This window comes from Bicyclus anynana, chromosome 7 (genome assembly GCF_947172395.1).
Source record: "Bicyclus anynana chromosome 7, ilBicAnyn1.1, whole genome shotgun sequence".
Classification (NCBI taxonomy): Eukaryota; Metazoa; Arthropoda; class Insecta; order Lepidoptera; family Nymphalidae; genus Bicyclus; species Bicyclus anynana.
Genome location: NC_069089.1, coordinates 10,172,680 through 10,200,550, shown reverse-complemented (window position 1 = coordinate 10,200,550; position 27,871 = coordinate 10,172,680). Strand labels below are relative to the sequence as shown.

The window sequence follows — 27,871 nt, the reverse complement described above, 5'->3', positions numbered from 1 at the left end:
CAGGGCATAGGCCTTTTGTGGGGACTTCCAAACATCACGATCCTGAGCCGCCTGCATCCAGCGAATATTTGCTACTTGATGTTGTCAGTCCACCTGGTGAGGGGTCGGCCAAAACTGCGATTTCTAGTGCAGGGTCGCCATTCCAGCACCTTGGGACCTCAACATCCAACGGCTTTTCGAACCATGTGCCCCGCCAATTGCCACTTCAGCTTCGCGACACGTTGTGCTAGGGATTTGCTGGATGCAGGTAGCTCAGTATCGTGATGTTTGGAAGTTCCTACAAAAGGCCTATGTCCTGCAGTGGACGTCCATCGGCTGATATGATGATGAAGATGAAAAATAAATTATGGAAGACAAACAAATTGATTAGTCAGAAACATTTATTGTTAATTCTTAAAGCTACTAGTCGTACATATGGCTGTAGTACTCTTGATACACTTGTATGTAGGTCTCCTTCTCCGTGGGGGACATGAGTGCGATGACGTCATCGTCCACACTCGTCAGGGCCACAGGCTTGCCGTTCACCAGCACCGTCGGAGCATTGTCTTCCACCTCGGAGTCCTCGCTTTCCATTTCAGCTGGAAATTCAGATTTTAAATTATTTTTTTTATTTTATAGTATAAGGTGGGTAACCTTATACTTATACTAGCGGACGCCAGCGATTTCACCCGCGTAGAAGTTAATGCAAACTTTCAACCCTTAATTCACCACTTTAGGGGTTGAATTCTTGAATCACGTTGTATATCTTATTTTTTCATGACTTATGAACATATTTTTAAAACTGTTGATGTAGATTTCATCTTTACTTCACTTATTTAGATTGATATTGAATGTTTTAAGGTAACTGGTTCATTATGTATGCTGATTTTTAAATAGAACTCGAAGAGCACTTTTACATGATGTGTTTTAATTCGCCATCTTTTGTAGAGTGAGGGTGACCAAGGGGTTGCCAGAACGAGACGGCCAACCATCGTTCGGAAATAGATAAAACATATTACGTATTATAAATTCAGTTCGGAAATACCAACTCTAAAAATGAAAAACGTTCCGTACAAACTTTCAACCCCTATTTTATCACCTTGGAGGTAGAATTAATCAAAATCCTTTCTTAGTGGATGCGTCAACATCTACCTGCATGCCAAATTTCAACCCAATCCGTCCAGTAGTTAGGGCTGTGCGTTGATAGATCACTATTTCGCAATATTTTCACTTGCATCGTAGTTTCGTAAACCTACGATGCAAGTATTTCTTTTTTAATGGGCCTTTGGTTTCTAATTTTATACTTTCTGTTTGTGTCAGTTTACAATTTTTTAATCTAAATTAAATCAATACATTATACAATATACTATTTATCAAATATCAAAATACTCACCAACGGCAGCCAGTTCATCTTTGAGTTTATACGGATCTTTAGATTCATTGTCGCTGGAATCAGAACTGTCTGGTTCAGCGCCCTTCAGAGCACTAGCTGCATTGTTACCTAAAATTCATATAAACAGGAACATGAATAATTATGGACCGGCAAAGACAACGTCAGTGTGATGAAGTTTTTTCAGACAGGTAGTTCCAGAAATAACCATACCAACAAACCCATCCGATTTATAATATTAACTAGACCGCGTGAAAATCAATGTAAACTTTCAAGCCCTATGTCACCACTTCAGAGTTTGAGTTCTCGAAATTGAATCTCATTATATTTCGTATTTGTTTTTATGATTTATGAACAAATTTTTAAAACTGTAACTCTAAACATGAAGGACTTTCTATACAAACTTTCAACCCCTATTTCACCTCCTTCTTATTTTATTTTCGCAATAAAAAGTATCCTATAATCCGTATTATGTTCTTAAACCGTGCCAAGTTTCATTTGAACTCATTCAGTAGTATCAACGTGATGCCCGAATAACAAAAAAACACGGACACACAGACAGACAGACAGACAAATAATAAAAAAAAAAATTTTTTTTTGCTACAGTATCGATTATATATAATGCCCCCAACAAAAATTTTGAAAATATTTTCAATGTACAGAATGTACAGAATTCGTATAATAAGTATAGATTCTAGATGGCGCTAGTAGTACTCTATGCCACGGTAACGATTGTTGTTACAAATGGTATAAGTAAAATCTCAAATTGCGAATAAATGTATAGAATTCGGCCAGTTTTATTATAAGTATAGATAGATAGTATATATGTTTGTGCTGACCAGTGTTCTGTTTCTCATGCGCCAGCAACACAGACATGATGTCGTCGTTCTTCTCCTTGCCCGCCGCCTTGCTGCCGGCCGCATTGCTGGCCGCCTTCTCCAGCGCCGCGTCCGTGGAATGCACACTGTCGCTCTGCGAAAACGTTATGATATCCGTTTTTAAAAAGTAGCTCAATCATCTCAGACCAATTATAGAAGGACCTGTATTGCACTCATATTCACGAACAAAAATGTCTGTCATTTTCTGAGGAAAACTAGCGTAGATTTGGTATGTATCTTATAATAAACCAGAAGTTATTGTCCGTTTTTTACACATTTCAATTACACAAAAAGGTATTTTTACGGAGCTTTTTAACCGACGAACACGATTACAACTATTTAACATCGATTCTATAGAGACAGTTTTTATAATCGCATTAGATCGTTGATCATATACTTTGACAGAAAAGTAACGTCTAGCGAGGCAGGTCCTATATAATAATTGGTCTGAGTCAATCATACGTTCGGTAATAACATAATTTACTATAGTATTTTTTTCCTTACATGGCAAAAAAGGTAAACAAAGATCCGTCGTCACGACATTCACATATTTCTCACAAACCGTCCGTTTAAACTAAATCATTTATATACACATCACTTCATTTAACGCGCACACCGCGAATTACATAAAAACTGCTTGTAATTAACTATTATATCACATTTATTTCACTAAAAACGAAATCACAACAAGTTTTATTTCTACAGATTAACGAAAATGTTGCGAATTTGACATTTCGTAATGCTAGATTGTCTATGAATTGAAGAGACGAGAAAGATACATGAAATTATAACTTATCGATAATTATGTACATATTTTTTAATTTTAATATTTGTGTCCTTTGTGGCTTATAAATAAAATAAATGTGTATCTTTATTTACACAGCACCAAAGAATATATTATACTCCATGGAGAAGAAGTAAATCTACATACATGAAAACGTTGGACATAGCAGCGACATTATTTCCGCATACGAATATTTTTTCATAAAGTCAGTGGCAATTTTAAATGGAGATTTTTAATTTTAAAATAGTTGAAGGACCCAATTGAGAAAAAACAAATAATAATTTAAAAAAAATATATACAACCGACTTCAAAATATTAACGTACCCACGAAATTAAAAAAGGGAAAAATAATATCATTATATTTTCTGCCAAGCCAGTGTATTCAATCTATTAATTCAAGGTGTACCCTATCGTAAAGATTTTTGTTTCTCAGACATTATTTTTGTCTGTCATGTGTTTTTTTCAGTAACGACTTAAGTCAACATCAGACGGGCTTGGCAGCGACTTCAAAATGATCAATAAGTAGAAAATATAATAATGTTATCTTTCCCTTTTTAGTTTCGTGGGTACGTTAACATTTTGAAGTCGGTTGTATTTTTTCATAATATTTTTAATATACCTAATAAATAAATCAATCCATATGAAATTCAACCTAAAATCCACCCATCTGAATGTCGGAATTTTCGGTTAGTTATATTATTGTTAGTCATACACTACTCAGCAATCAACAATAATATAACAACCAAACAACAAATAAATAACAAGACTAACAATTGCAAACGAAACAAATAAGTAATGATGATATGGAACAAACATTGACACGACCTCACTGTGAGCATGGAAGCGACAATGTGGCACTTTTTGCTCGCAGTTAACTCATCCTAAACCGAGCTTAACCGATCGCGGCGCGAGTGCTCCCGAATGTTTGTAATTATATAGCACGATCAAAAATTATTAAAAAACCGATAAACCGATTCTTCAACCACTTGCAAAATTTTTAAATTAAGAATAAAGAAAACAATACACAAATACGACTTGAATATTATGATTGCTGGATCAGAAAATTAAATAAAAGATTTGAAATACTAATGGAAAAAAATTTATTACTTTTGTTTCGCAACATGGTGAGATTTTTATTTTTCTGGTATACGTAAATCGTGATAGTCAGAGTTATTAGGATATTATATAAAGAAGTTTGAGAGATAGTGATGTACAAGGGGCCGAAACTTTAGTACAAAGGTTTTTGAATATATGACATTATGCGGTAATAAATTTAGTAGGTTCTAGAGCTAGAAAAATGTTACGAATTATAATTAGAGACAGACAGTAAGTGTACATTAATTCCAATTATGTTCTACATAGTCATTTGGACTAGTGGTGTATAACCAAGGTAAAAAAAGAAAGAAATAATAATCTTTAATTCAATAGAAAAATATTTTTGTCGCTTTTTTGTTTTTCTCAATTGTTTTCTTCAACAATTTAAAAATTAAAAATTCCCATTATAAATTGCCACTGACTTTATTTCAAAAATATTCGTATGCGAAAATAATGTCGCTACTATATCCAACAAAATGAAATGAAATGTTAATGTTTTTTAACTTTTGTAACTTTTGTATCTTTTGTAATTTTTAAAAATGTAAACTGTAAAATTTTTGTAATTTATGTACTTGGAAATAAAGGCTATATTATTATTATTATTATTACTATATCCAACATTTTCATGTATTTCATGATTCACTTGGTGTATATATTCTTAAAATGATATTTAATTTCCTAAAATGCACACAACTGAAAAGTTGGAAAACGAAACGAATATGGAACGTATTCGTTTTTAAGATGACGTATAGTAACGGATATTTTAGTTTAGTTATTTCAGATATAACGATACCTACTTGATATCGTTACGATGCCCGCGGTTAACTTCTCAACCCTACTGATTGTCTTTGGTTCATAGTCAGCCATTATTGTTGTTTAAAATTGTCATCTAAGAAAATTTCAAGTATAGATATGTTGTCAGTGACGTAACTATACAAGTATACAATTTGATGCCCGTGGGCCGTGGCGAATCGGCCCAACGGGCTGACCCATTCGAGCCCGTGGCATTTGATCAGACCTGCCACCTTAAAAGTTACCAGTGATGCCTATATACTATCTTTATACTGAGTAATTATATGATCTAGACAATAAATTTTAAAAGTAGACCATAATATTAACTGAGAGATACTGCGCATTCTGCTTCTTTATTTATTTTCCGCGAATATCACTATCTCATGCTGAGGTTGGATTATTTTCGTGAAATGTATCAAGATATCAACCATCATTTAACGCAAGCCTATTGACAATTTTTTTTACCAATGAATAAATATACTATCCTAAAGCTTTGCGCAGTAACAAACCTGATCGTTGTTGACGATTGTACTCTCCACCATCCATACTGGCCGTTCCTTGCGCAGCATGGAGGCGTCGGTGGCGTTGTCGGAGTCGCCGATGGTGACGTCCACTCTGGTCTCCTCGACGGCCAGACCCTGGTTGCGCGTGGCCTCGCCCGACCATTGGTCGCCTGGTGGCCTGTTCAACGGCTGCTTTGATGTTAAGCTGAAATGGTTTTACAAAATGTTAATTTATATTGATCTAGCTGTATATTGGCTAGCTGGTCCACAATTTCCATTTCTCGGTATGAGGAGTGTGAGGCGCCCTAAGTGGAGCAACGACGTCCGTAAGGTGGCTGGCATTGATTGGATGCAAAAAGCCAATCAATAAATTAATTAAACGAATAAAAAACCCGACTGCATAAAGTTTATAAAACTGAAAAAAAAAACAAGCTCAGTCCAAAAGTGTAGAAAGCAGTTAGAAAACAGTCGGGACCTATTAAATAATGTAGAAGAAAATCGTTCTATCCAATATCTAAGGTCCCGACTGTTTCTTAATTTCTTTCTACACTTCTGGACTGAGCTTGTTTTTTTTTCTTTTCAGTTTTATAAACTTTATGCAGTCGGGTTTTTTATTTGTTCAATTAATTTATTTATTTCACACTTTTTAGTTACGATAGATGGTTAATTTCCGATTTACTAATTACGTTAATTAGAAAGTACGATAATTTATACGTCCAACCGAGGTTAAGCAAATATTCAAAAAATTCTACGGAACGCTCGGTGGGCGAATCCGACTCGCACTTAGCCGATTTTTATAATCAATATATTTAATTTAGTCTATTTTATAACTTCACTTCACTTCACCGCCGTCATCCGCCTCGCGTATTTTGTATAAACAACTAATAAATAAAGTTTTTCTAATTGTAGTTTTTTTGTAACATGGCCATGATATACCATTTTAGAATCCTCATAAAAAGTTCTTGAATTTGATACCCATATTGCAACATAAGAAAAAAAATATTTTTTTTTCACCTCGAGTCTATAGCGTCTCACAGTCGTCTTGTTACTTTATTTTAGTTTGACCTATCTAAGAACACTTGCGTTATTGAGACAAATCTAACGATATCCTAATTATGTAAATCCGTTCAGTAGTTTGGAAGATATGAATATGAGGTAATAAAGAATATTACATACATACATACATACAAGATACGCGCGAAAAACACGTCTCGGCATACGGGTTACGGACGGGTAGAAGTATACGCAAAATGTTCAAAACAGCATAATGCAAAATATTCATCCCGATAGTAAAGAAGCCGCAGACAACACAATTTAGGAGTTGCAGTTAAATAAATTCATAGACACATACCCTCGGATTGTGTTGATGTCCACAGGTTCAGGTTCCAATATTTCCGGTGCCAACTTGATGCCTTCAACCTCCCTCAGCAGTATGTAGAGTGTCTCCAGTTGCTCGTTGAACTTCGCTAGCAGGAGCCTCGAGTCTTTCTTCGGGAGAGCTGACTGATCCTCCTCAACTACTTCACTACAGAAAGTGCATCTGAACTCTTGTGTCATCATATCGTATAGCTGATCAGCCTGAAAAAAAATGTTTGTTGAGAAAAAATAACTAAAGCTCGTGATAGGAGACAATGAAATCTAGAAGTGATCTATATTGGATCGGAATCTGAATCGGACATAAAAATATTAAGAAGAGTGATATATGGTAGGTATTGTATTCGTGGAAAATACTGTTCCTGAAAATAATGCCCACATTATTAACGCCTTTACGAATCAACATCAAGAAGACATCGTAATGTGCGTGTTGCCAGTGATGACATATGGATCTGAGAAATGTTCGTTAAATAGGTTTATGCCTCGCAAAAAATCGAATTATCTTCGCTCAGAAATCGAATCAGAAATGACGATATTCGTGGAAGAAGTTACCGACATACTTGTTGAGCTATATTGGGCGAGCCATTTAGCTTGGAGATGAAGAAACTATTCCCAAGTCCAATGCTGCTGGAATACTGACTCGCGCGGAACAGCGGCTTCTTCATCACCAAGGAGGCGATGGAGTCGCTGGTTGGTTGCAGTCGAGATCGTGGTGGTACTGGTAGGTAGAACGATACCAGAAAAAAAGCTGCTCCACGTGGCGGAAAATGAATAGAACCAATTTCTTTTACTAGCATACTTGATACTATAGGTAACGTTCAGTTGCTTAACAGGGCTGGCAAAATGCCACGGGGCCACAGCTACAAGGGGCTACAAATCTGCGAGGCTTTGAGCTCAGAAGTAATTTAACATTAAAAAAACATACAAGAAAATTTTTCTGAAGCTCCGTCCAATGAATTTACCGTCGGCCTCAGATGGTATACTAAGTTACGTCACTAATAATGTTGCAATGACTGCCTCATTGGTCCCTCATTGGTCATAACCCTGATTGGTCAGCTGAACCAGCTAACCAGTGGTTAGCTGGTTCAGCTACGGATTATGAAGTACAAGATTCAGGTCAGGCCTACAAAACAAAAAAAAAGGAAAATCTTAATAGCAGCCTGGAGTTGGAAAGTTGGCGGTGTTAGTACACCTCCGTGCCTCGGAGAGCACGTAAAGCCGTCGGTCCTGCGCCTGATCTCTCACCGGTCGTGTCGATCTGCCGTCCCATCGGATTTCGAGAGTGAGGGAAGAAAGAGTGCATCTGTGCTTGCGCATACACTTGTGCACTATAATATCTCCTGCGTACATGGTTAATCCCGCCATGAGATTAGCCGCCGTGACCGAAAAGTCGGTCGAAAACATTAATGTTGCAATGAAAAAGTGATAACGGCAACCCTGGACAATTCTTTTTTAATATTGCTGGTTAGGCATGTGATTAAATTACCTCAAGATCAGTAAACGTTTTCCCACAGGCCGGACACTTGAAGCTGGCGCGACTGGTGGCGTCGCGCTCCTCCGTCTCCATGCGTTTGCGCATCAGGTCCAGTTTGTACTTTACCACGTTCACGAACGTTTTGTAGTTTATGAAATAGTAGTTCACCTTTTGTGCTTTGCCGTCCGCACCTTGAATTATATGAAAATACATTTAAGAAATCTCAAGGTACACTAACAAGATAACTCGAAACGAAAATTATACTTAGGTATGTAACATTTTCTTACCAGTTTCCATTTTGAGACGCACTTGAATAAATTTATCATTTTTCAAAGTAGCTATTCTAGCTCTCAACATTTTTCGTTCAAATTTCAGGAGTTCACAAATATCATCTTCCTTCATACCTGAAATCAAGGAATACTTTTTGTAGACTTTGTATACTTACCTACCTAATATGTATTATACCTACCTACCTACAAGGTAGGTACTTACATAACTGGGGTTATCAATTAGGTGTAAAAAACCCAGTTTTTATATAGGTTAACCTATATAAAACTACCTATTAACTAATTCTTTAAAATGATCTCGGAAAAAAAATTATGTAGGTAGGTAAACTTTTGCTAGGGGAATTAAACTTTTTTTTAACACATTTAGAATTTATAAGGCACGTAGGTATAGCTTTCTAAAGGTGAAATATTTTCAAAAATTACCTTTAAAATTGATTTTCGAGTTAAATTGTAACAAATAGATGAACAAACAATCATGTTAGTTTATATAGATGTGCCTAAGTCGTAAGTACAAGTATACATGTACTCACGACCGGCAGTAGTCATCTAAGAAAGTAATAAACTTGTATTTTATGGCTCGGAATGGGTGTTCTCTCTGAAGCGTAAACGAAGACCGAGTGAAAACGTGCATAAAGAAATATCTAATTATCAAGTCAGCTTTCCCCATAGTAAGTAATAATTGCTGCATATCGCCGTAAGGTTGATAGTTGATACTATTCTCTGAAGTACATTTACCTCTGGATGTAGATTTATGTAGGTAAGTTGACTAGTGGCGTAACTACAGTATTTGAAGCCCGTGCGTGGCGAATTCATTGGACAACGAAAAACATTATCATCATTAAACATTAGCCGAATATTCGGCTCAATGTTGACAACGAGTCTTCTCTCAGAATGAGAGAGGTTAGGCTAATAGTCCATCACGCTGGTCCAATGTGGTATGGCAGACTGCACACACGTAGAGAAATAAGAAAATTCTCAGGTAGGCAGGTTTCCTCACGATGCTTTTCCTTCACCGTTTGAGACACGTGATATTTAGTTAAGTAGGGAAGTAGATACCTACCTACCTAATAATAAGGTTTAGTAGGCAATTTAACTTACAAGGATTTCTGACCAACATGTCAACTATCAAGGCATCTTCTATGGTGTAGAAGCCTCGCACGACGAGCCGAGCGAGCTGTTTCAAACTACTGGGCACTTCAGTCACTAGTCGTTCCTCGGTCATAATACCTGGAATTAGTATTATAGTAGGTAGTAGGTAAACGTAAATATATGGTATCATTTATTTGGGGTTCCGTACATCCGAATACAAAAGAGGAACGCTTATAAAACCACTCTCTGTGTCAGTCCGTCGCAGTACCTAACTTTATGAAGTTCTCCGAAACTATTACAGCGACTGGCATGCTCTTGACTACAATTATGCCTGATAGTGATGGAAAACAATTATGAGGTCCAAGGTGAAGCGCGCTTGCCTAGAATTTATGCCTTTAAACTCTTGCCTTGAATATGCTCAAATGGTTTATTCCCCGTGGTCCCTGCGAGACATATAATACTGCCGAATTAAAAATATGTAGTGATCAATGTTATATTCGATTTATTTTCAAAAAATCGGGAATACTTTTAACGTAATCGGGAATACGTTTAACGTATTTTTATTGATTAAATCTATCTTATTAATCGACTTCAAAAAAAGGAGGTTATCAATTCTACACGTATGTTTTTTTTATTTATTTTTTTTATGTTTGTTACCTCATGATCATTTATTAACTAATTTCGAATTTTTTTTTTGTTTGAAAGAGTATACTTGGTCCCATTTTATTTTCATGAAAATCGGTTTAGTAATTTTTTATTAAAATCAAAATAACTTAAATAAGTCTTTGAAGTCGGACATATTTGAAAATTTTGCACCTTTTCTTGGTGAGATCAGAAAGATCAATCACCCATATTTAATCACTTTTTAACCGACTTCAAAAATGGAAGGTTCTCGATTCGACGCGAATTTCAGATTAATTAGTACCTTATAAATTCGTTATTTATTAACGAATTTCGATACTTTTTACTTCCCGCATCACACTATTTTCCATATTAATAACATAACTTTCAGGTTTTATAAAAAGAGGAAGGTCTGGCCATCGCTGTCTTAGTCTTTAATATACATAACTATTGTTACGTATATATGTACGTAAAACGAATCTACAGCAACGCACGACTATGAAGTGTAGACCTATCACTTCAGGGGTTTGTTTAAGGGTAATAGATCTCAGTGACGGGTACGTAAACATTTTTATCAATGGCTTCACTGTTTCAACAGCAATTCAATTCATCTTTCATCATTTGTAGTTTAGAAAGAGATTTCAAATAAGACCTTTACAGTAAGTAATAATATGATTCAAAATTATAGATGAAAGATTTAGAATTTAAAGAATAGGTACTTTGATAATTTAGTATAAATGGTCATGTAGGTGTTTTAAAAGAATACTATATTTATTAAAAATCGAATCATTTATTCTTAACGACAAATATTAACATAACTTAATAAATTAAATGTAAAATTGTCTCATAAAAATACAAAATTGTAAGATAATTATTTTAAAAAAAAATTACATTCTTATAAATATAAATAAGTACAATTAATACTTGGCAGTGAGAACAATCCAATATTTATGCACCCAATAAAGAAAATCATACATTATCGTTGGTCTATTGGATGGCATTCTTGCAAAATTAAATTATAAAATATTCTATTTGACACTCATGCTTACTGAAAGCAAATTTTTGGTAAAATTTCTACAAATATAATTAATCAATTAGATTAAGGGCTATGAAAAATAATGTGTTCTATACATACAGGTATTTAATTATACCACTATATTGAATCGCTTTCATAAAACTAATTTAAATTGGCAAACTTGTGGCAAAAAAAAAAATTATAAGTAGTGGTAGATAGAATTTATAACTGCACATTACTACAATAAAATACAAGACAGATGTTTAACATAAAATAGTTACACAAAGTAAACATTATTATACCTAATCTATATGAAAACAATAGTAACCAAAATCAGTCTTGTTATATTGATAATGCTGATTAATGAAATAGTAAGAAATCTAAAATCAATATAAATGTCACCGTTAGATTGTAAAATACATTAGTTTATAATGTCACTCATGATATTATAATCTACCGTCATATTGTGAACTGAAAATACTGATTACAATTTAATGTGTTATTTTTTGGTATATTATAATCTATCGGAAGTGAAACCTTTAAATTGCAATCTTAGAACATCAACTGTCCGAACTTGCCCCTGATTGGTCGGCCTTACAGCAGACTGTTCTGTGTCCATAGAGTTAGGAATGAAACACATATGTCAGTCAAATACGTATTTTACAATTTAACCGTAACATAGATAAGCAATCTATAATGGTTGAGAGATATGTGAGCAACAAGTCTTATCAAACTTACTGTGCAAAGTATATTAGGAAACTAAATTCTATGAATTTGTGTCATGTTCTAAGAAAAGTCATATGGAACACAAACAATCATCAGACATCCTGACTATTTGAATCAGTTGCTGTAAAATTAACACACACAATAAATACTTAAAGATTACATTTACATGTACAGGATACTTTTAAAGAAATAACTACCTAAGGCTTTATATATGTACATTTAAAGATGAGACAAGAAACATTATCTTGCATACAATCATAATAATGGTAGATAAAATATTTCTTTCTTGTCCAATCACTGTATATATCTCAGTAAAATAAAATAAATCAATTAGAATGAGTTCTCTCCAGTATCATTTGTATATTATCCAATGTTTGGTATATAACTCTAAAATTTGGACGATCACTGGGATGATGGTTCCAGCATTGTTTCATTAAATCATAAACACATCTAGGTGTATTGTCAGGGCAGGCGAGAACATTTCCGTCTTTCAAGAATCTCACTACTTCTTCATGAGTCATACCAAAGTATGGTTGTAAGGCAAAAGAAAATATTTCCCAAAGACATACACCGTATGCCCATACATCTGATTCTAGTGTATATTTATTGTACAATATGCTCTCTAAGGGCATCCATCTTACTGGTATAGCGTCATGCTCGTCACCTTTGTAGTAATCTTGTAAATATATTTTATGTGACAATCCAAAATCAGCAATTTTAACAACCATGTCATCATTAATAAGACAGTTTCTAGTAGCTAAATCACGGTGCACAAATTTTCTATCAGAGAGGTACACCATACCGGAAGCAATCTGCCTGGCAATGTGCAGGAGATCCATGTGATTGAGAGGAGTGACCAGGAGTCTCAAGTCCTCTCTATTTTCCACACCAGGTGGAAAATTTGTTGCAGTGCTGCTTGCTCTCAAGTACTCATTAAGATCGCCTTTACCCATATATTCAAATAACAAGCACATTGGGCGCCCTATAGCACATACACCTAGTAATTTGACAATGTTTGGGTGATCAAAATCAGCTAACAAGCACGCTTCCCTTTCAAAGTCTAGTTGGAGATCATGTGAAGCTTCATCCTTGAGCATTTTAACAGCAACCAAAGTGAATTCTTCTTCAGGAACTAAGCCAGGAGCTTTCGCTTGGAAAACTCTTCCAAATGCACCCTGACCTAAGTCGCGGATGTAAATAATATTGTTTCTAGGAAACTCCAATTTTTCCAACTTAGGGTTAAGTTGAGCACCAGTCGTGTGGTAAGCCAAATTACTTGGTAGCTTATCCAAATCAATGTCAACATTTTGCAAATTTCTCCGGCTTGATACATTACATTGAGAATAGTGATTTTTCAAAAAATAGTGGCACAAGAGGGCAATGGATGCTATACCTAGAATACATCCTAGTCCTCCGACTGAGAGCAATAAGACAAAGCTAGGTGTAAAATAATTCTCCATAATCATTGGTCCATTTATATTGTCTATTTCTTCACTAAAATTGGCACATGTAGGTATGTCACAAGTTTGCCACCTCACGTTAGGGTCCATGGTGTAACACCAGGGTTTGCGTTCCTCACCACCGGCATTCCTGCAGTGATTAGTTGCGTTTTGAACTTCAGGGAATACTAAAGGAGGTCTTGTGTGTTGGTGAGGATGCTGGGATTCCCAAGCCTGGCAAGCTAGACCAGTTTCAGTTACATTTACAGTTCCCTGGTAATACCTGCCGTTTCCTCGGATGCATGTTGTTGTCACTTGACTGTAGTCCATATCTATTATTCCTGCATTGTTACAAGTCACTTGAGAACCTCTTCCGGAGAATTTCGGGAGGTCCTTACATTCTGGAAATCGAAAGTGTCCCCTAGACTCAAAGAATACGCCGCGTCGTTTCTGTTCTTCAATAACGATCCAGTCGTTGTAACAGAATTGCATTTTAACAGCCATGCAGTCTTCGTAACACAGCGGCAATGCGAAATAACCTTCACTATCTTTAACGATGCACTTGGGGAAGGCATAGGCGCAGAGTAGTTTTTCAGCTTTGCTTCGACAAGGTTCCTTCAAGGTGGATATCATTTCTTTCCATAGTCCGGTCGTAATCTTTTCGTTTTCAAGGCCTCCCGTGTGGTTGTACCACACGAATCCAGTTGAATAGTGCTTACAAATTTGTCCATTGTATGGACCACAATATAGATGCACTGATTTAATTGAAAGAAGCACTATAATAAATTTACAACACCCGTTCATTGTTATAATAGAGTTAGTCTTTCGTTGTATAAAATATAAAATTGCATTTTCATTTAAATTTAAAGCTATTTACAAAACGCTGAAAACATTATATTCAGTACACAATGGCGGAAGCATTATTTATTATTGATTTTAGCAAAATTTTCAGTGGTAAAGTTAACCGTATTCCGTAGTGGCACTGTAGCGAAATATAAAAAAAATTTAATGTTGCCAGCTACCCAAAGAAAAGGAGTATTTCAGGAACCGGCTTTGTAAATTGTATACAACGACGATCTTGTACTACAAATCAAAGTGGAAGTTATCATTTTGCAAAGTATCCATTTTTTTCAAAGACACATATAATAATAATACATATTCGAAGATGCTCGTAACTTCCGAGACTCGTATTTTCCGAGTGTTCAAAGAACAGAACAGTCTGTCATACATACACAGTTCCATCTCTTCACTCTCCTGTCCTTTTTTGCAAAATACTTAAAAACCCTTTCTCGTTCCTTCCTGCTACTTCACGAAATATCATATTCATATATCGTATAAGTTAAAATGTTGGTATGGATTGTCTCCGTCTAAATAGCGTTTCAGTTACAATTATACCTGATCATTTTAAAAAGCACTCTCAGCACCTATCGTATAGTATTAAGCAATTGCATTGCATTTGCAATAAATGCAATGTCTATTGAAAAGATTAGTTTATCGCCTTTTGCCAAAATTAATAGAATTTGTAATATTTTCCAAGAATTTGGGGATAATTGTACATTAGAATAGAATATTTAAGTTTTAAGAAAATAGTAATAAAATTGAAAATTATTGAAATTTCGTTATTTTTTGTCAGGAATTGCCCTAACATCTGGCCGCACTATGCCCGGGCTTACTGAGCCTTAGTAATTCGCCACTGCAACCAAGGCCTTCTCAATAAACATCATCATCATCATTATCAACCCATATTCGGGTTCACTGCGAAGCTCGAGTTTCCTCTCAGAATGAGAGGGGTTAGGCCATTAGTCCACCACGCTAACCCAATGCGGATTGGCAGACTTCACACACGCAGAGAATTAAGAAAATTCTCCGCTGTGCAGGTTTCCTCGCGATGTTTTTCATTCACCGCAAGAGACACGTGATATTTAATTTCTTAAAATGCACACAACTGAAAAGTTGGAGGTGCATGCCCCGGACCGGGTTCGAACCCACATCCTCCGGAATCGGAGGCATAGGTCATATCCACTGGGCTATCACACCATATAGTAAGTCTCTGAGCCTATGCCGTGGATGGGCGGACGGACAGTCGACAGACGAACATGGCGTTACTATAATGGCTCCTTGTTGACTACGGAATCATCCTTAAAATGACATAAAGAACTTTAGAATCTTAGCAAAATCAAATTTACTTTTGGTATTTATAATTAATAAAATCTTTAAAACAGGTATACAATTTTATTATTATGTATACTAAACTTAAAACAGAATTATTTTATTATAGCAACATTATTTCATTTCAATCATAGAATGTTGGTAATGATCCGGCAAAGAAATGTCATTCTGTCAAAATAAATACTTTGAGGCAAACAGAAAAAGTGCGATTGGAATAATAACCTGTGAATGGCTGCTATTGAGAAAGTAAAGGTCGTCGTCCTCGGTGATTCCGGTAAGATGCACGTCATTTACATTAAAACGTCACTTTATTCACTTGTACTAAACAAAATAAATTATTTAGTGATTTAATACAGTTACTAACATTTGCCAACAAAGTTTGGAGCCATGACACTTGTCAGTTGTCTTATACGCTGTCAGTGGCAGGTTGGGCAACATTCAGGTTCCACGTTTGAGCGGGAAATTAAAAGAACTACAAGAATAGAAAATATTTATCAAATCAATTTGATAATTTTTTGTGGTGTTTTGAAGTGGTAGGTACTGACACTTTAAAATACTAATTATTTAACACACAACAATATTATATTAATTATTTGTATTCTATTAATTATTATTGATAAAATATTATTTATTTCTATTTGTATTAAGAGCCATGCATATATGACCTCTGCTTTGATTCGGAGGGCGTGAGCCGAAAATAGGTTGCTAATGATGATGTATTGAGTAACAGCGATATATCGAAAATATATAACTACCCTCCCTCTATGACATAGGAAGCTGTTTTGATAGCGACCTTATTAATTAATGGGGCATACTTATGGAATTCTTAAAATTAGTACTCTCAAAAAGAAAAAATGTTTTTTTTTTAAATCATTACCTAATATAATTTTATTTCATTGAAGGCGTCGGCAAAACTTCATTAACCTACCTCATCGCCCACAACAAGCCATTACTATCCCCGGGATGGACAGTAGGGTGCTCAGTGGAGGTCAAGTTGCACCGGTACAAGGAAGGGACACAAGCACAGAACACATTCTTTGTTGAGTTGTGGGACGTTGGTGGCTCCAATAACCATCGGAACACCAGAAATGTGTTCTATCAACCCACACATGGTAAGATTTATCTCTTTATACAGGTTGTTGGGAGTATTTCCCATAACTCTAGGGTTATATTCTTTAAGGAAAATTAATTAAATATGTCCAAGGAACATGTGTTCTAAAATGAATATTTTCGGAGTAAATAATATTTATTTTGTAAATAGATCTTAAAATGTATGTGTCCCTTATATATGCATCCTTATATCTGTTCGCGTTTCGGCTTTGCTAGGGAAGGAGGGGTGAAGGACTTACTGGAAAACTGCTTCTTGTCTTCACTCGCACTCACAATCACAGCCAAGTTTTATCACATAGTTTTTTGGTAGTATAAAAGCGTAACATAAAAACAGATGAATTGTCGCGGCGCGTGCGCATAAAGCGTTTATAGGTTGCGGAGGATTACGTGCGACTATTAACTTAGTTTTCAGCGGCGTTTAGGAATAACGGGGATTATGCGGGACAGAGACGTACTTATTGGATGCGTTGGAGTAGGAGAGGGATAGAGAGCGTTACCTTTGCGCGAACATACTGCCCAGCTTTGAAAGCTTTGAAAAGCTTTCAAAAGAGGAAGCGAATGAGTATATAATAAAAAAAAAGAAATACTAAAACAAAAAAATAAACTCAATTAAAATTAGTACTGAGTAGGAATGATGCGTGAGCGTATTACAGATCATCTGAGTATACCACTTCTTAATAATCTTAACGAAAGCGTTGCGTGAATGTCTATGCTTATATGAATAGTTTAATAATATTACCTAATAGCTATTATAGTTAACTGCATTATTAACAAACTGTTCCGGTTGGTATCGGTCGCGTGCGTCAATCTTGCTTGTATCAAACTAGCAATGTATTCAAATCCGTTGTGCCAAATGTTCGCATGACGTTTTAAGGAGTTAATGTTAGCGAGAAATGAAAAGCGTAAACTTAAAAAATTCTTTCATCTCGACACTCTCGAACTAGTACATTATACACATATTCATTGCGCCAAATGTTAGCACAACATATAATGAGTTTTTATCCAAGCGCGCAATGAAAAGTAAATTAAATGCGTGGTTTAAAACATTTGCGAAGCGATTCAATATAATAAGCGACATCTATCACGTTCACTGTCCGAACGCGCGACGAAGAAACTCCGATATTTAACTGCAATCGATAGTATGTCGAAGCGCTTTAGAAATACGTATCAAATTGCCATGAGGCCAGGAGCGTGTTAGAATATAAAATATGAGAGTACCCGCAACTGTTCGAGTAGGCGAGATAAAACATTTGCGAAATATACTTAACGAAATTATTGCGAACTAGCGTGATAATAATACAATAAATATTACGGTCATATGGTAAGTTTGAAATATGACTTAAGCGAGGTAACAAATAAATTGAGTTTAGAATCGAAAGAAGTTCTATGTTGTGGTAGGTAGGTACCTATGCGACAACCAGCTCATAGAATTCTTTCAACTAGGTACATGAGGTACCTACGAGTATAGCGATGTTTTTATGTAATGTGTGTAACGAATAAAATTTGTATTGATGAATGCGAGCGTAATAAATAGTGTTTTTAAATAAAAACAGTTTGCGACTATAATAAGTGCATTTAAGCGATAAAATAGTGAAATATTTAGACTAACGTTAGCGTTTTGTTTTTACCATAGCGGAAATTCTTAAGTACCTACAAATAGTACATACTTAAACTATATTACATCCAGTTGGATGAGCGTGTTATTCTATGAGTAAGCGACGTATCTTTATACAGCGTTAATTGTTAAGTACCTAAAACTATATACTTAATTGGACGTGCGTTTGTAACGAATAATTGTAAGCGTTTAAACTAACTAAGTCATAATTAACTTTTGCGAGGGTTATGAAAAAGCGAAACTTAAAATTAAAAATGCGTGGTGGTTAATATAATCCTAACTAATGCGAATACTTTAGATTCTTATAAGTTACCTAAAGTTTATTAATAAATATTAAATATGCGTATAGAGTATGATAACCCTAAGGAATGCGAATACTTTAGACAAGTTAACTAAAGTTTTATAAATAAATATGCGTGGTTTTTTAAAGTAAAGATAACCCTAATTTTTAATGCGAATACAGACTTTAGACTTTTGTAAGTTATCTAAAGTTAAAATAAATATGCGTGTTTATTAGAGAAAGTATACCTCTAATTTTAATGCGAATACTTTAGACTTTTGTAAGTTATCTAAAGCTAATGCGTAGAATCTTATTAACTATTTTATTGCAAGTTGAAATACAAGCAATTGGCTAAACCACAAAAGATGCTGAGCGGGTTTTCGTGTAAGATAAACGACCGCGTTGGTTTTTCTTATCCAAGACCGTAAAAATAAACAACTATTTTGTAACCTAATTAGGCATAATTGTTTCAAGTAGATAAGCGTGCTAATGTTTTGTAAAATTCAGTATTACTGTGGGGCGAGAAAAAATGTGAATTAAGTTTTATTTTATAGCATGATTTAATGTTATGCGTGAAGCAACGAAGCGTATTAAATAATTTGCGACATACCCACAATAATGTACATAATATTTTGTCTGCACGACAAACAATCGTTGCAAATTCTAGCGGTAAAGTTTAGGTATTTTACCAGGCGTAATTTTTTTTCAATACAGAGTTAATAAACTATACTGTATCTTAGTGCGAATAGTATGAATCTTTATTAGCGTCCGCCAATACTAAATAAATAGTTTTATAAAGTGTATTTTTAAATAGTTCAAGTGTAAATTAACTTCGCGTTGTAATTTAATTTCTATAACTTTTAATTCTTATGTTTACCTAAACATGCGGGATATTAAATTTTACGTATAATTAATTTTATAAAATTGCGATAAGTTAGTAGATAATTAAGTAAAACCCATAAATGAGCCTAATCTTTAGTGGGAAAAATTATAAGAAGCGATTAAGCGCGGTATTTGTAAATATTTAAAATTAGTTTAGCGTTTCATTCAGCGTAAGAGATATAAATATGAAATAGAAAATGCGTGCATCAATGAAATAGAAATATTTAAATGCGTGTATTAATGAAAGAAGTGAATAGGTTTGTAGGTAGTGTTTTTGAGATCAGACCTGAAGGATGAATTGTCATAATAATTTCCTTGAGTCTGGCGTTGCGTGGTAAAATTAAATACTTTTTCTGGTTCTCTTGAACTAATAGGTTTATTTTTATGAAGCGGTTTTTCTTCTAACTTGGAGAAACTGCGGGTGTAGTTATAGCGATTATTAGTGATATTACGAAGGCGATGCGATTTTGGCTTATAAGAATTTTGTGATACAGGTGCGTCACCCATTAGAATAAAGCCTAGGGTAGTTTCAAATGCGTGTGGCAGTCCAGGACTAGATAAAATTCGGCCTTGCCTAAGGATTTTAGTGAAGAATTGAGCGCCTAAAATAATATCAATCCCACTAGGTATATGGAACTTATTATCTGCTAGCGGAACATTCGTTAAATGAGTAAGCAATGATTTATCAATATACGAAGTTGGTAGATTATCCGTTATCTTGTCTATTACCAAGGGGTTGAGTGCGTAAGAGTTATTATTGAATTTTGAAAAAATGGTTAAGTGTGAAATACCTCTTATGTTACTGGTGGTTCCACTGAACCCATTAACTTTCCTTGGATATTTCTGCGTTTTAATATCTAATGCTAAGCGGTTAGCACATTCACTTGTAATAAAATTATGTTGCGAAGCGTTATCAACTAAACATCTAAGAGTAAATTCTTCTCCAAATGGATTTAAAGCGCGAATAGAAGCTGTTCCAAGCAAAACAGTGCGAGCGTCTTGTTTATCTTCATGTACGGAACACAAAGATACCGCGGGCGGTTCTTGATTTGCTACATCGATGGTATTTTGCGTAGGGCTTGTCGTACGATTATTATTACCAATAGACGTGTCGTCCCGGCATGGTTTATGCGAAAAACACAATAAAGTGTGATGCGATTGAGAATTACAGTGCGTACATGATTTTATACTTTTACACGAGCCTTTTTTGTGAAAAATTGACAAACACGAAAAACATGCATTAAGCGATTTAACTAAATTATAACGATCTCGCGGAACTAACTTTAAGAACTCTGAGCAGTGGTATAAATGGTTATGCGTATCAAGTTTACAAAGCGGGCACTTATGTTTTGAATCCTCTGACGGTACGAAAGCGTTGGTTTGTGTAGAAGTAGGTATTTCTTTAGGCACAGAAACTATATGCATAATTTGCTGATTTTGCGTTTCGACAGGCGTAGAATCAGATAGAATTCGATCATTTATTTTTGCTAGTTCTTTATTGTACGTGTATTGAACAGCTGAATATAGTTCTTCAAATGCGAGTAGCGATTGAAAGTTCGGTTCGAAATTTGCGTCAAATTGCATACGGGCAATATTTAATTGTTTGAGTAGACTCATGTATTCTTTGCGTATACTACTTATGTTGGCGGCTTTACTCAAAAAACATCTAGGATTTTCTTGTGCACTCGTACTATCATGATAAATTGACTGCATATATTTGAAATATGCGCGAACTTGTGACTCTAAAATTAAAATCTCGTGTCTCGCATCTGGTAACGATTCGGTTGTGTGAGGAGGCATCGTATAATCGTATAATATTGTATATAAAAGCGTAAAGGACAAACAAATTCGTAGGTATACTCAATTAAAGTACCTACTGAGTAATATGCGGAAAGGCGAAATAACTATTAAGCGAATGAGCGTCTATGCGAATACAAACGAGGGTAGGTTTTGATGCGAAAGAAAATATGCGTAAAACTTAATAGATTATTGAGATCGACAGTGATTTTAAGCTAATAATGCGTTTATAACAGCGTATGTATAAAATAAGTCACGTATAGATTCATCAAGCGAATTAATAAAGTGGTACACTCAAATAATTGCAACACGTCAGCGAAATAAAAATGGCGTGGCGAAATTGCCTAATAAAAATGCGTAGAATTAAAATTAAATAGCGTAAGCTCGAAGGACCTTTGCGTATAAACATATGCGAAAGAAAGCGAAAAAAGGAGGTTCAATCCGTGGCTCGAAGTGACCAAAAATATGTTCGCGTTTCGGCTTTGCTAGGAAAGGAGGGGTGAAGGACTTACTGGAAAACTGCTTCTTATCTTCACTCGCACTCACAATCACAGCCAAGTTTTATCACATAGTTTTTTGGTAGTATAAAAGCGTAACATAAAAACAGATGAATTGTCGCGGCGCGTGCGCATAAAGCGTTTATAGGTTGCGGAGGATTACGTGCGACTATTAACTTAGTTTTCAGCGGCGTTTAGGAATAACGGGGATTATGCGGGACAGAGACGTACTTATTGGATGCGTTGGAGTAGGAGAGGGATAGAGAGCGTTACCTTTGCGCGAACAATATCCTAAGACGCAGCGAAACTTATTTATTGATAAATATCACGAAGTAGCTAGTTAGTTTTCCTGTGCATTGGTTGTTATAAATTAAAAACTAAAAAAGAAATAACAAAAACAAACAAAAAATCATTAGCAGGTAGGAAAACATATTGATCATTACCTGAACAGGTTGTCCCAAAAAGTATTCTTTCTGTTTTTGTTAATTCATTTTTGCTATAGGAGTATGCAGTAGGTAATATGCTGAGCAGGGATCTTTCTCTACACATTTACCTACATAAGTAAACCCTGATAATTATCAGAAATAACATTTGCAAAATATTAAATTAGTATTTAGCAAATTGCAAATGTTTAATCTGGGTATTTGGGTTAAATCCAACAGATTAAATAATATGGTGTGTACTGTGTATAAATGAAGTACACATTATTAAATATTCAAAAAAATTGCAGCATCACTCAAAGTTTTGAAAGTGATGTGAAAGCGATAAAATTGGCTGGCGATTGGCCTGATTATACTAAATATTAAGTTGTATTCATTATAAAGCTTGTGTATTGTTTTCAGGTATAATACTGGTACACGATTTGACAAATAGGAAAAGTCAAGGCAATTTACAAAAATGGTTGTCCGAAATCCTCAATCAAGACAGCACAAACCCAAATTATCAGCATTTAGATGTGGATCCAGAACAGTTTCTAGGCTCTACTAAGGTAGGTTATAGTTTTAGTACTGCTAGCAGTGAGAACTGCCTCATCAGTCCAGTGGGAATTTTCAAAGTTTTCATACTGTTACTATCGCGTTAACGTAAACGCGACTTTATATGGAATTAAAACAGTTGTGCAGTAGTGCCACTAGATGGCGCTGTTTCAATTCCTTGGAAATTCGCGTTTACGTTAACGTGATCTTCACAGACCACAGTATCAAACTGTCACTAGGCCCTCTGTTAGCCAATGTGACTTTGGGTCACCTCTGCTTCGGCTCTACTGGGTCTACTGGGTCAGGCTTTGAAATACTAAGGTATTCTTTTTCCCAGTGTTGGGAAGTTTATGGTGATATACCCCCGTGCCTCAGAGAGGATGTTAAGCAGTTGGCTCCAATTACTACCATTATCATTTGATAGTGAGTGAGTGAAGTTTCAAGAGTTAAACAATAGTATTACTAGGCTATCAACCCACATTGGAACTGCTGAGGTCAGGCACTGTAATAGTAAAATAGGGTAATAATGATGACTATTGACCATTTTTAATGCCTCCTCATCAACCCATATTCGGCTCACTGCTGAGTTCGAGTCTCCTCTCAGAATGAGAGGGGTTAGGCCAATAGTCCACCACGCTGGCCCAATGCGGATTGGCAGACTTCACACACGCAGAGAATGAAGATAATTCTCTGGTGTGCAGATTTCCTCACGATGTTTTCCTTCACCGATTGAGACACGTGATATTTAATTTCTTAAAATGCACACAACTGAAAAGTTGGAGGTGCATGCCCGGTCCGGATTCGAACCCACACCCTCCGGAATCGGAGGCAGAGGTCATATCCACTGGGCTATCACTGCTCTATTTTAATGCCTACCTCATAGGATATTGAGGAGGTAGGCATGGAAAACCCATAAATAAACATACCTTTCTACGCCTCGTGTTAAATAAATTTTTGAATCGATTTGATGACGACGACGACGACGATGACGATGATGTTGATGATTTCTACACAATCGAGTTCCACGCAGGTATAATCCTGCTGTGTGTCTGCTAGTTAAGTTATAAAAATTAAATAATGATTATTATTTTTTATTTATTTCATATTAAATAATTTTTAGATACCCATCCTCGTCATTGGAACCAAATATGACTTAGCGGAGGAGAACCAAAGAAAGAATCAATACAGGAGGCTCGCCAGCAGCATAGCAGAACAGTGTGGCGCAGATGAAATATTTGTTAACTGTTATCAAGCGAGGTAATCGAATAACTTGTCCATGTTACGTTGTTGTTGTTGAGTTGAATGGGGATGATGACTAGGTTTGAATATATTGATTTTTATGATATATTCGGGTAAATAAGGTCAATGTTAACTGATTTATACATAAAAAGCGAAGATTGTCTGGATATTTGCAAAATAAATAAGATTATAAAATTTCAAAATCTATTAATTTTTTTTATCGTAATTAGATGAAAATTCATACAGTTTTAGCTTCTTTACATTAAATGTGACATTTTTCAATAAATTAACTATAAACATAGACACACAAATAACAAAGATATTAGTAATTTTGTTTGAACGCCCATACAAACCTAACGATCAGCGAGCCAACGACGTCACTAAATCGTGCCATTTTGTATGGAGCTTTTTCCAGGGATCCGCGGCAGCGCCGCAAATCTGACCCTTTAAATCCCTGTAGCTCCGAAAGTAATTATCGCAGATACCCTGTTCCTTTTACAAAATTGCTTTGCTATTAGTATACTCTTAATTTATATACAATTTAAAAAACTGTCATCATCCCTAATTAATCCCCGGCAATCAGTGAAAAACAATTAGCCAAGAAATTGATCGGAAAGGGTTGGGTATAAGTACTTACTAAAGGAAATCCTTGGGTATAAATCCTTGTTTATACCCTAGTTTTTTAATTATTTAGCTGAATATAGCTAGTAAGTAGTAATTTAGTTAAAAAACAGATAAGTACTACTAAAGAGGAAAGATTTTTATGTTTGTTTGTAGCAATAGGGCCCAAAAGTATCAGACCGTACATACGAGTAACATATTCTGCTATCCTACCGACCGATAGTAACATTCTTGTTACTAAAGTATACTTATCGGTAGTTTTTTTTCTATTGATTTATTAAAATTTAATACTCTAACTTTCAGATCACTCGCTCCGGGGAACAGCAATACTGTGAAATTGACCAGATTCTTCGACAAGGTTAGTAGAAAATATATTGCAAGAAAATTATAATGACTGGCGGACGCCCGCGACTTCGTCCGCGTGAAACCCTACTACTACCCCTACCCTACCCCTACCCTACCCAACCCCTACCCTACTCTTGCCCTACCCTATCCTTACCATACCACTACCCAACCGCTTCCCTAACCCTACCCTATCCTTACTCTACCCTACCCTACCCTACTACGCGACGGAAGCTTAAAATATAGAGTAACTTCTCCCGTTTCTCTACATTTCCCTTCACTGCTCTGCTCCTATTGATTGTAGCGTGATGAAAAGTATACTTTAACCTGCCCAGGAGTATGAAGAATAATCGTACCAAGTTTAATTAAAATCCGTCGAGTACTTTTTGTTTCTATAACGAACATACAGGCAGACAGACAAAAATTTTACTGATTGCATTTTTGGCATCAGTATCGATCACTAATCACCCCCTAATAGTTATTTTGTAAATAAATTTAATGTACAAAATTACATACACCATAGGAATGTTACGAACGAGTTTGCCAAGCTATAGCCGTGGTCGTGGCCACATAGTGCAAGAGGTGCCATAAGATATCAAAATAAAAAAAAAACATACATAGAGCCGAAGATAAAACCTCCTCCTTTTTGGAAGTAAGTTAATAAATGATTATTCCAGGTAATAGAGCGCCGCTACTACTCGCGCGCGAGCCCGTTCCCCGACAAGAGGCCTGCCATTCCATCCTACGTGCTGGACTCCACGCCTGTCTCCACCAACAAGCGCCCGCAGTACTTGAGCCCCAGGTTCTACCACATGGACTAGCTGACAGCTGACAGCTAAGAAGCTGACACATGTAATCGGTTATTCCAAAACATCGGCCTTATTTATAAACATGGATTAGGATTTAAACTTCAAAGGGGAATGCCCACCGGCAATACAACGTCGGCCCAGGGACCCCAGATATACCCCCGTATAAAAATTTAAGATGATAATACGATGTAGAAATAAGGATCTGAATAAATGATTGGCCCAATCAAGGTATGTTACTTCAAGAATTTTTTTTTTTTACAACTCTCTTTTCTAGGGCAAAATGTTTGCCGTTGTACCACAGCGGCGGAGTAACATTTGAAGATAAATTATTCCAAGCCAAAGGTTTACCATTTAGCTTAACAAACAAGAAAATTAACAAACAAACCAATACGTAAAGTTCAACGATCTGTGTTTGTCTCCGTTGTGGACAAATTGAAGATGAATAAAAATGTCTTAAAACGTTGTAGTAAACTTTTTTTGATAAAGTAATAATTCCATTATTAAAGTAGAATTACCATGATTTTTAAGATATAAGTAAATTGCCGGGCGGCTAGGGTAGGTCTGGGCCGGGGATGGGCATTACCTATTATTCAAAGTAAATTGAACTTAAAACAGTAGTAACTAGGTCCACTTTATTTTGAAGTAAATTGAGGTATAAATCCCATGTCTATGTATATGGAGTAAAAGAAAAGTTGTTTTTTTTTATTAATATTATTACTTATTCTTACCAGTCCACGTAATTCTTAATGTAACATCAAAAGTACGACAGTTTGATAAAAAATAAAAATATCGGAATTAATGGTCCACTTCAAACCGGGTATACTTATCGCCCATTAAAAAAAATGCAAGATATTATCAATATATTACTATATTAGTACACATTTCTATAGTTTCTCTTATAAAATTATACTTCAAAATAACCATATTTCTAATTTATTTATCTCTCTTGAAAAATTGTCCTTGTTATATATATTATCTGTATAATAAAGTGCTTCTGATATACCCGATTCAAATATAAATTCTGAATGCATTCCATTGTGTGTAATCAAATATCTCTATGTATACTACAGCCCTACTCGATGTATAGGTACTGTACCTACAAACAAATTGGAAATGCATGAAAACGCATGTTATTTCATAACTTATTTATTTTAAATCATGTAGTTTGTTTAAAAAATGTTAATCAAAATACATATAATAACTATATCTTATTGCTGTAAGCTTATTATTGAAACTTATTTGCATTTATTTAAGAAGTTAATTATAATTATTATTCGGTGTGTAATGACTAGAGATATATACCCTCATTTTTAATTTGTTCGTTTGGTAAACAGTACATAGAACAATGCACTTGACTGAATCGGCCAACTAGCTGCAACCCGGTAGAACTAATTTTTACGAGCTGAATGGAAAATATTATATCTTATTACTTTGTGTACCTGAATGCCGTAAGAGTACGTTTCACAACCACAATCATTATCATTTGCAGCCGATGGAAGTCCACTGTTGGACTTAGGCCTCTTGTAATTCTATGGACTTCCAAACATCACGGTCTCGGGCCGCCAGCATTCAGCGGCTATTTGATATCGTCGGTTTACTAGAGATCGACCAACACTGCGTTTTCCGGTGAGAGGTCGCTATTCCATCACCTTGGAACCCTAACGTCAACCGGATCTTCGAACTATGTTCTACGTGTACCTATAGGCACGTCTTAAATCGTGAGTTTATAAATAGATTTGGTTATGGAAGTGCATAGAAGTCTTTGTGTATACCTATATTTAAACATACTAAATACTAAATAAGTTGCAGTGTTAAATTAAAATAAAGAAATTAAATTATTTTCAAACCATATCTATTATTTATTATTGGAACATATTGAAGTGGATTCTACTTCTGTGTTATTAAATAAAAGTAACTTTTAGACCGCCGTGATAGCCCAGTGGATATGAGTTATGTGCATTTTAAGACATTATATATCACGTGTCTCAAACGGTGAAGAAAAAACATCGTGAGAAAACCTGTATACCAGAGAATTTTCTAAATTCTCTGAGTGTGTGAAGTCTGCCAATCCGCATTTGGCCAGCGTGGTG

General features: G+C 35.4%; 3 protein-coding genes across 4 annotated transcripts; 1 reads left to right on the top strand and 2 right to left on the bottom strand.

The window, feature by feature from the left end:
- Nucleotides 1-366: 366 nt before the first annotated feature.
- Nucleotides 367-16,983, bottom strand: LOC112053305 (general transcription factor IIE subunit 1). Of its 2 annotated transcripts, none has more exons than XM_052882345.1 (9): nucleotides 16,965-16,983; nucleotides 9,655-9,783; nucleotides 8,557-8,673; nucleotides 8,282-8,460; nucleotides 6,773-6,999; nucleotides 5,428-5,626; nucleotides 2,209-2,341; nucleotides 1,373-1,480; nucleotides 367-578 (listed from the first exon to the last, which is right to left on the bottom strand). In XM_052882345.1, the coding sequence occupies exons 2-9, from the start codon at nucleotides 9,776-9,778 to the stop codon at nucleotides 403-405; spliced, it is 1,263 nt and encodes a 420-aa protein (XP_052738305.1). In that variant the 5' UTR covers nucleotides 9,779-9,783; nucleotides 16,965-16,983; the 3' UTR covers nucleotides 367-402. The 2 variants fall into 2 exon arrangements, with proteins under 2 accessions (XP_052738305.1, XP_023948460.1); XM_024092692.2 differs by lacking the exon at nucleotides 16,965-16,983 and adding an exon at nucleotides 15,838-16,026.
- On the bottom strand, nucleotides 11,037-14,440 carry LOC112053304 (tyrosine-protein kinase transmembrane receptor Ror2). Its single transcript, XM_024092691.2, has one exon. It carries the CDS (start codon nucleotides 14,248-14,250, stop codon nucleotides 12,334-12,336), a length of 1,917 nt encoding a protein of 638 aa, XP_023948459.2. The 5' UTR covers nucleotides 14,251-14,440; the 3' UTR covers nucleotides 11,037-12,333.
- LOC112053306 (rab-like protein 3) lies at nucleotides 15,739-27,632 on the top strand. Its single transcript, XM_024092693.2, has 6 exons — nucleotides 15,739-15,889; nucleotides 16,518-16,727; nucleotides 22,639-22,784; nucleotides 23,891-24,027; nucleotides 24,934-24,988; nucleotides 25,650-27,632. Exons 1-6 carry the CDS (start codon nucleotides 15,844-15,846, stop codon nucleotides 25,791-25,793), a joined length of 738 nt encoding a protein of 245 aa, XP_023948461.1. The 5' UTR covers nucleotides 15,739-15,843; the 3' UTR covers nucleotides 25,794-27,632.
- The last annotated feature ends 239 nt before the right edge of the window (nucleotides 27,633-27,871 follow it).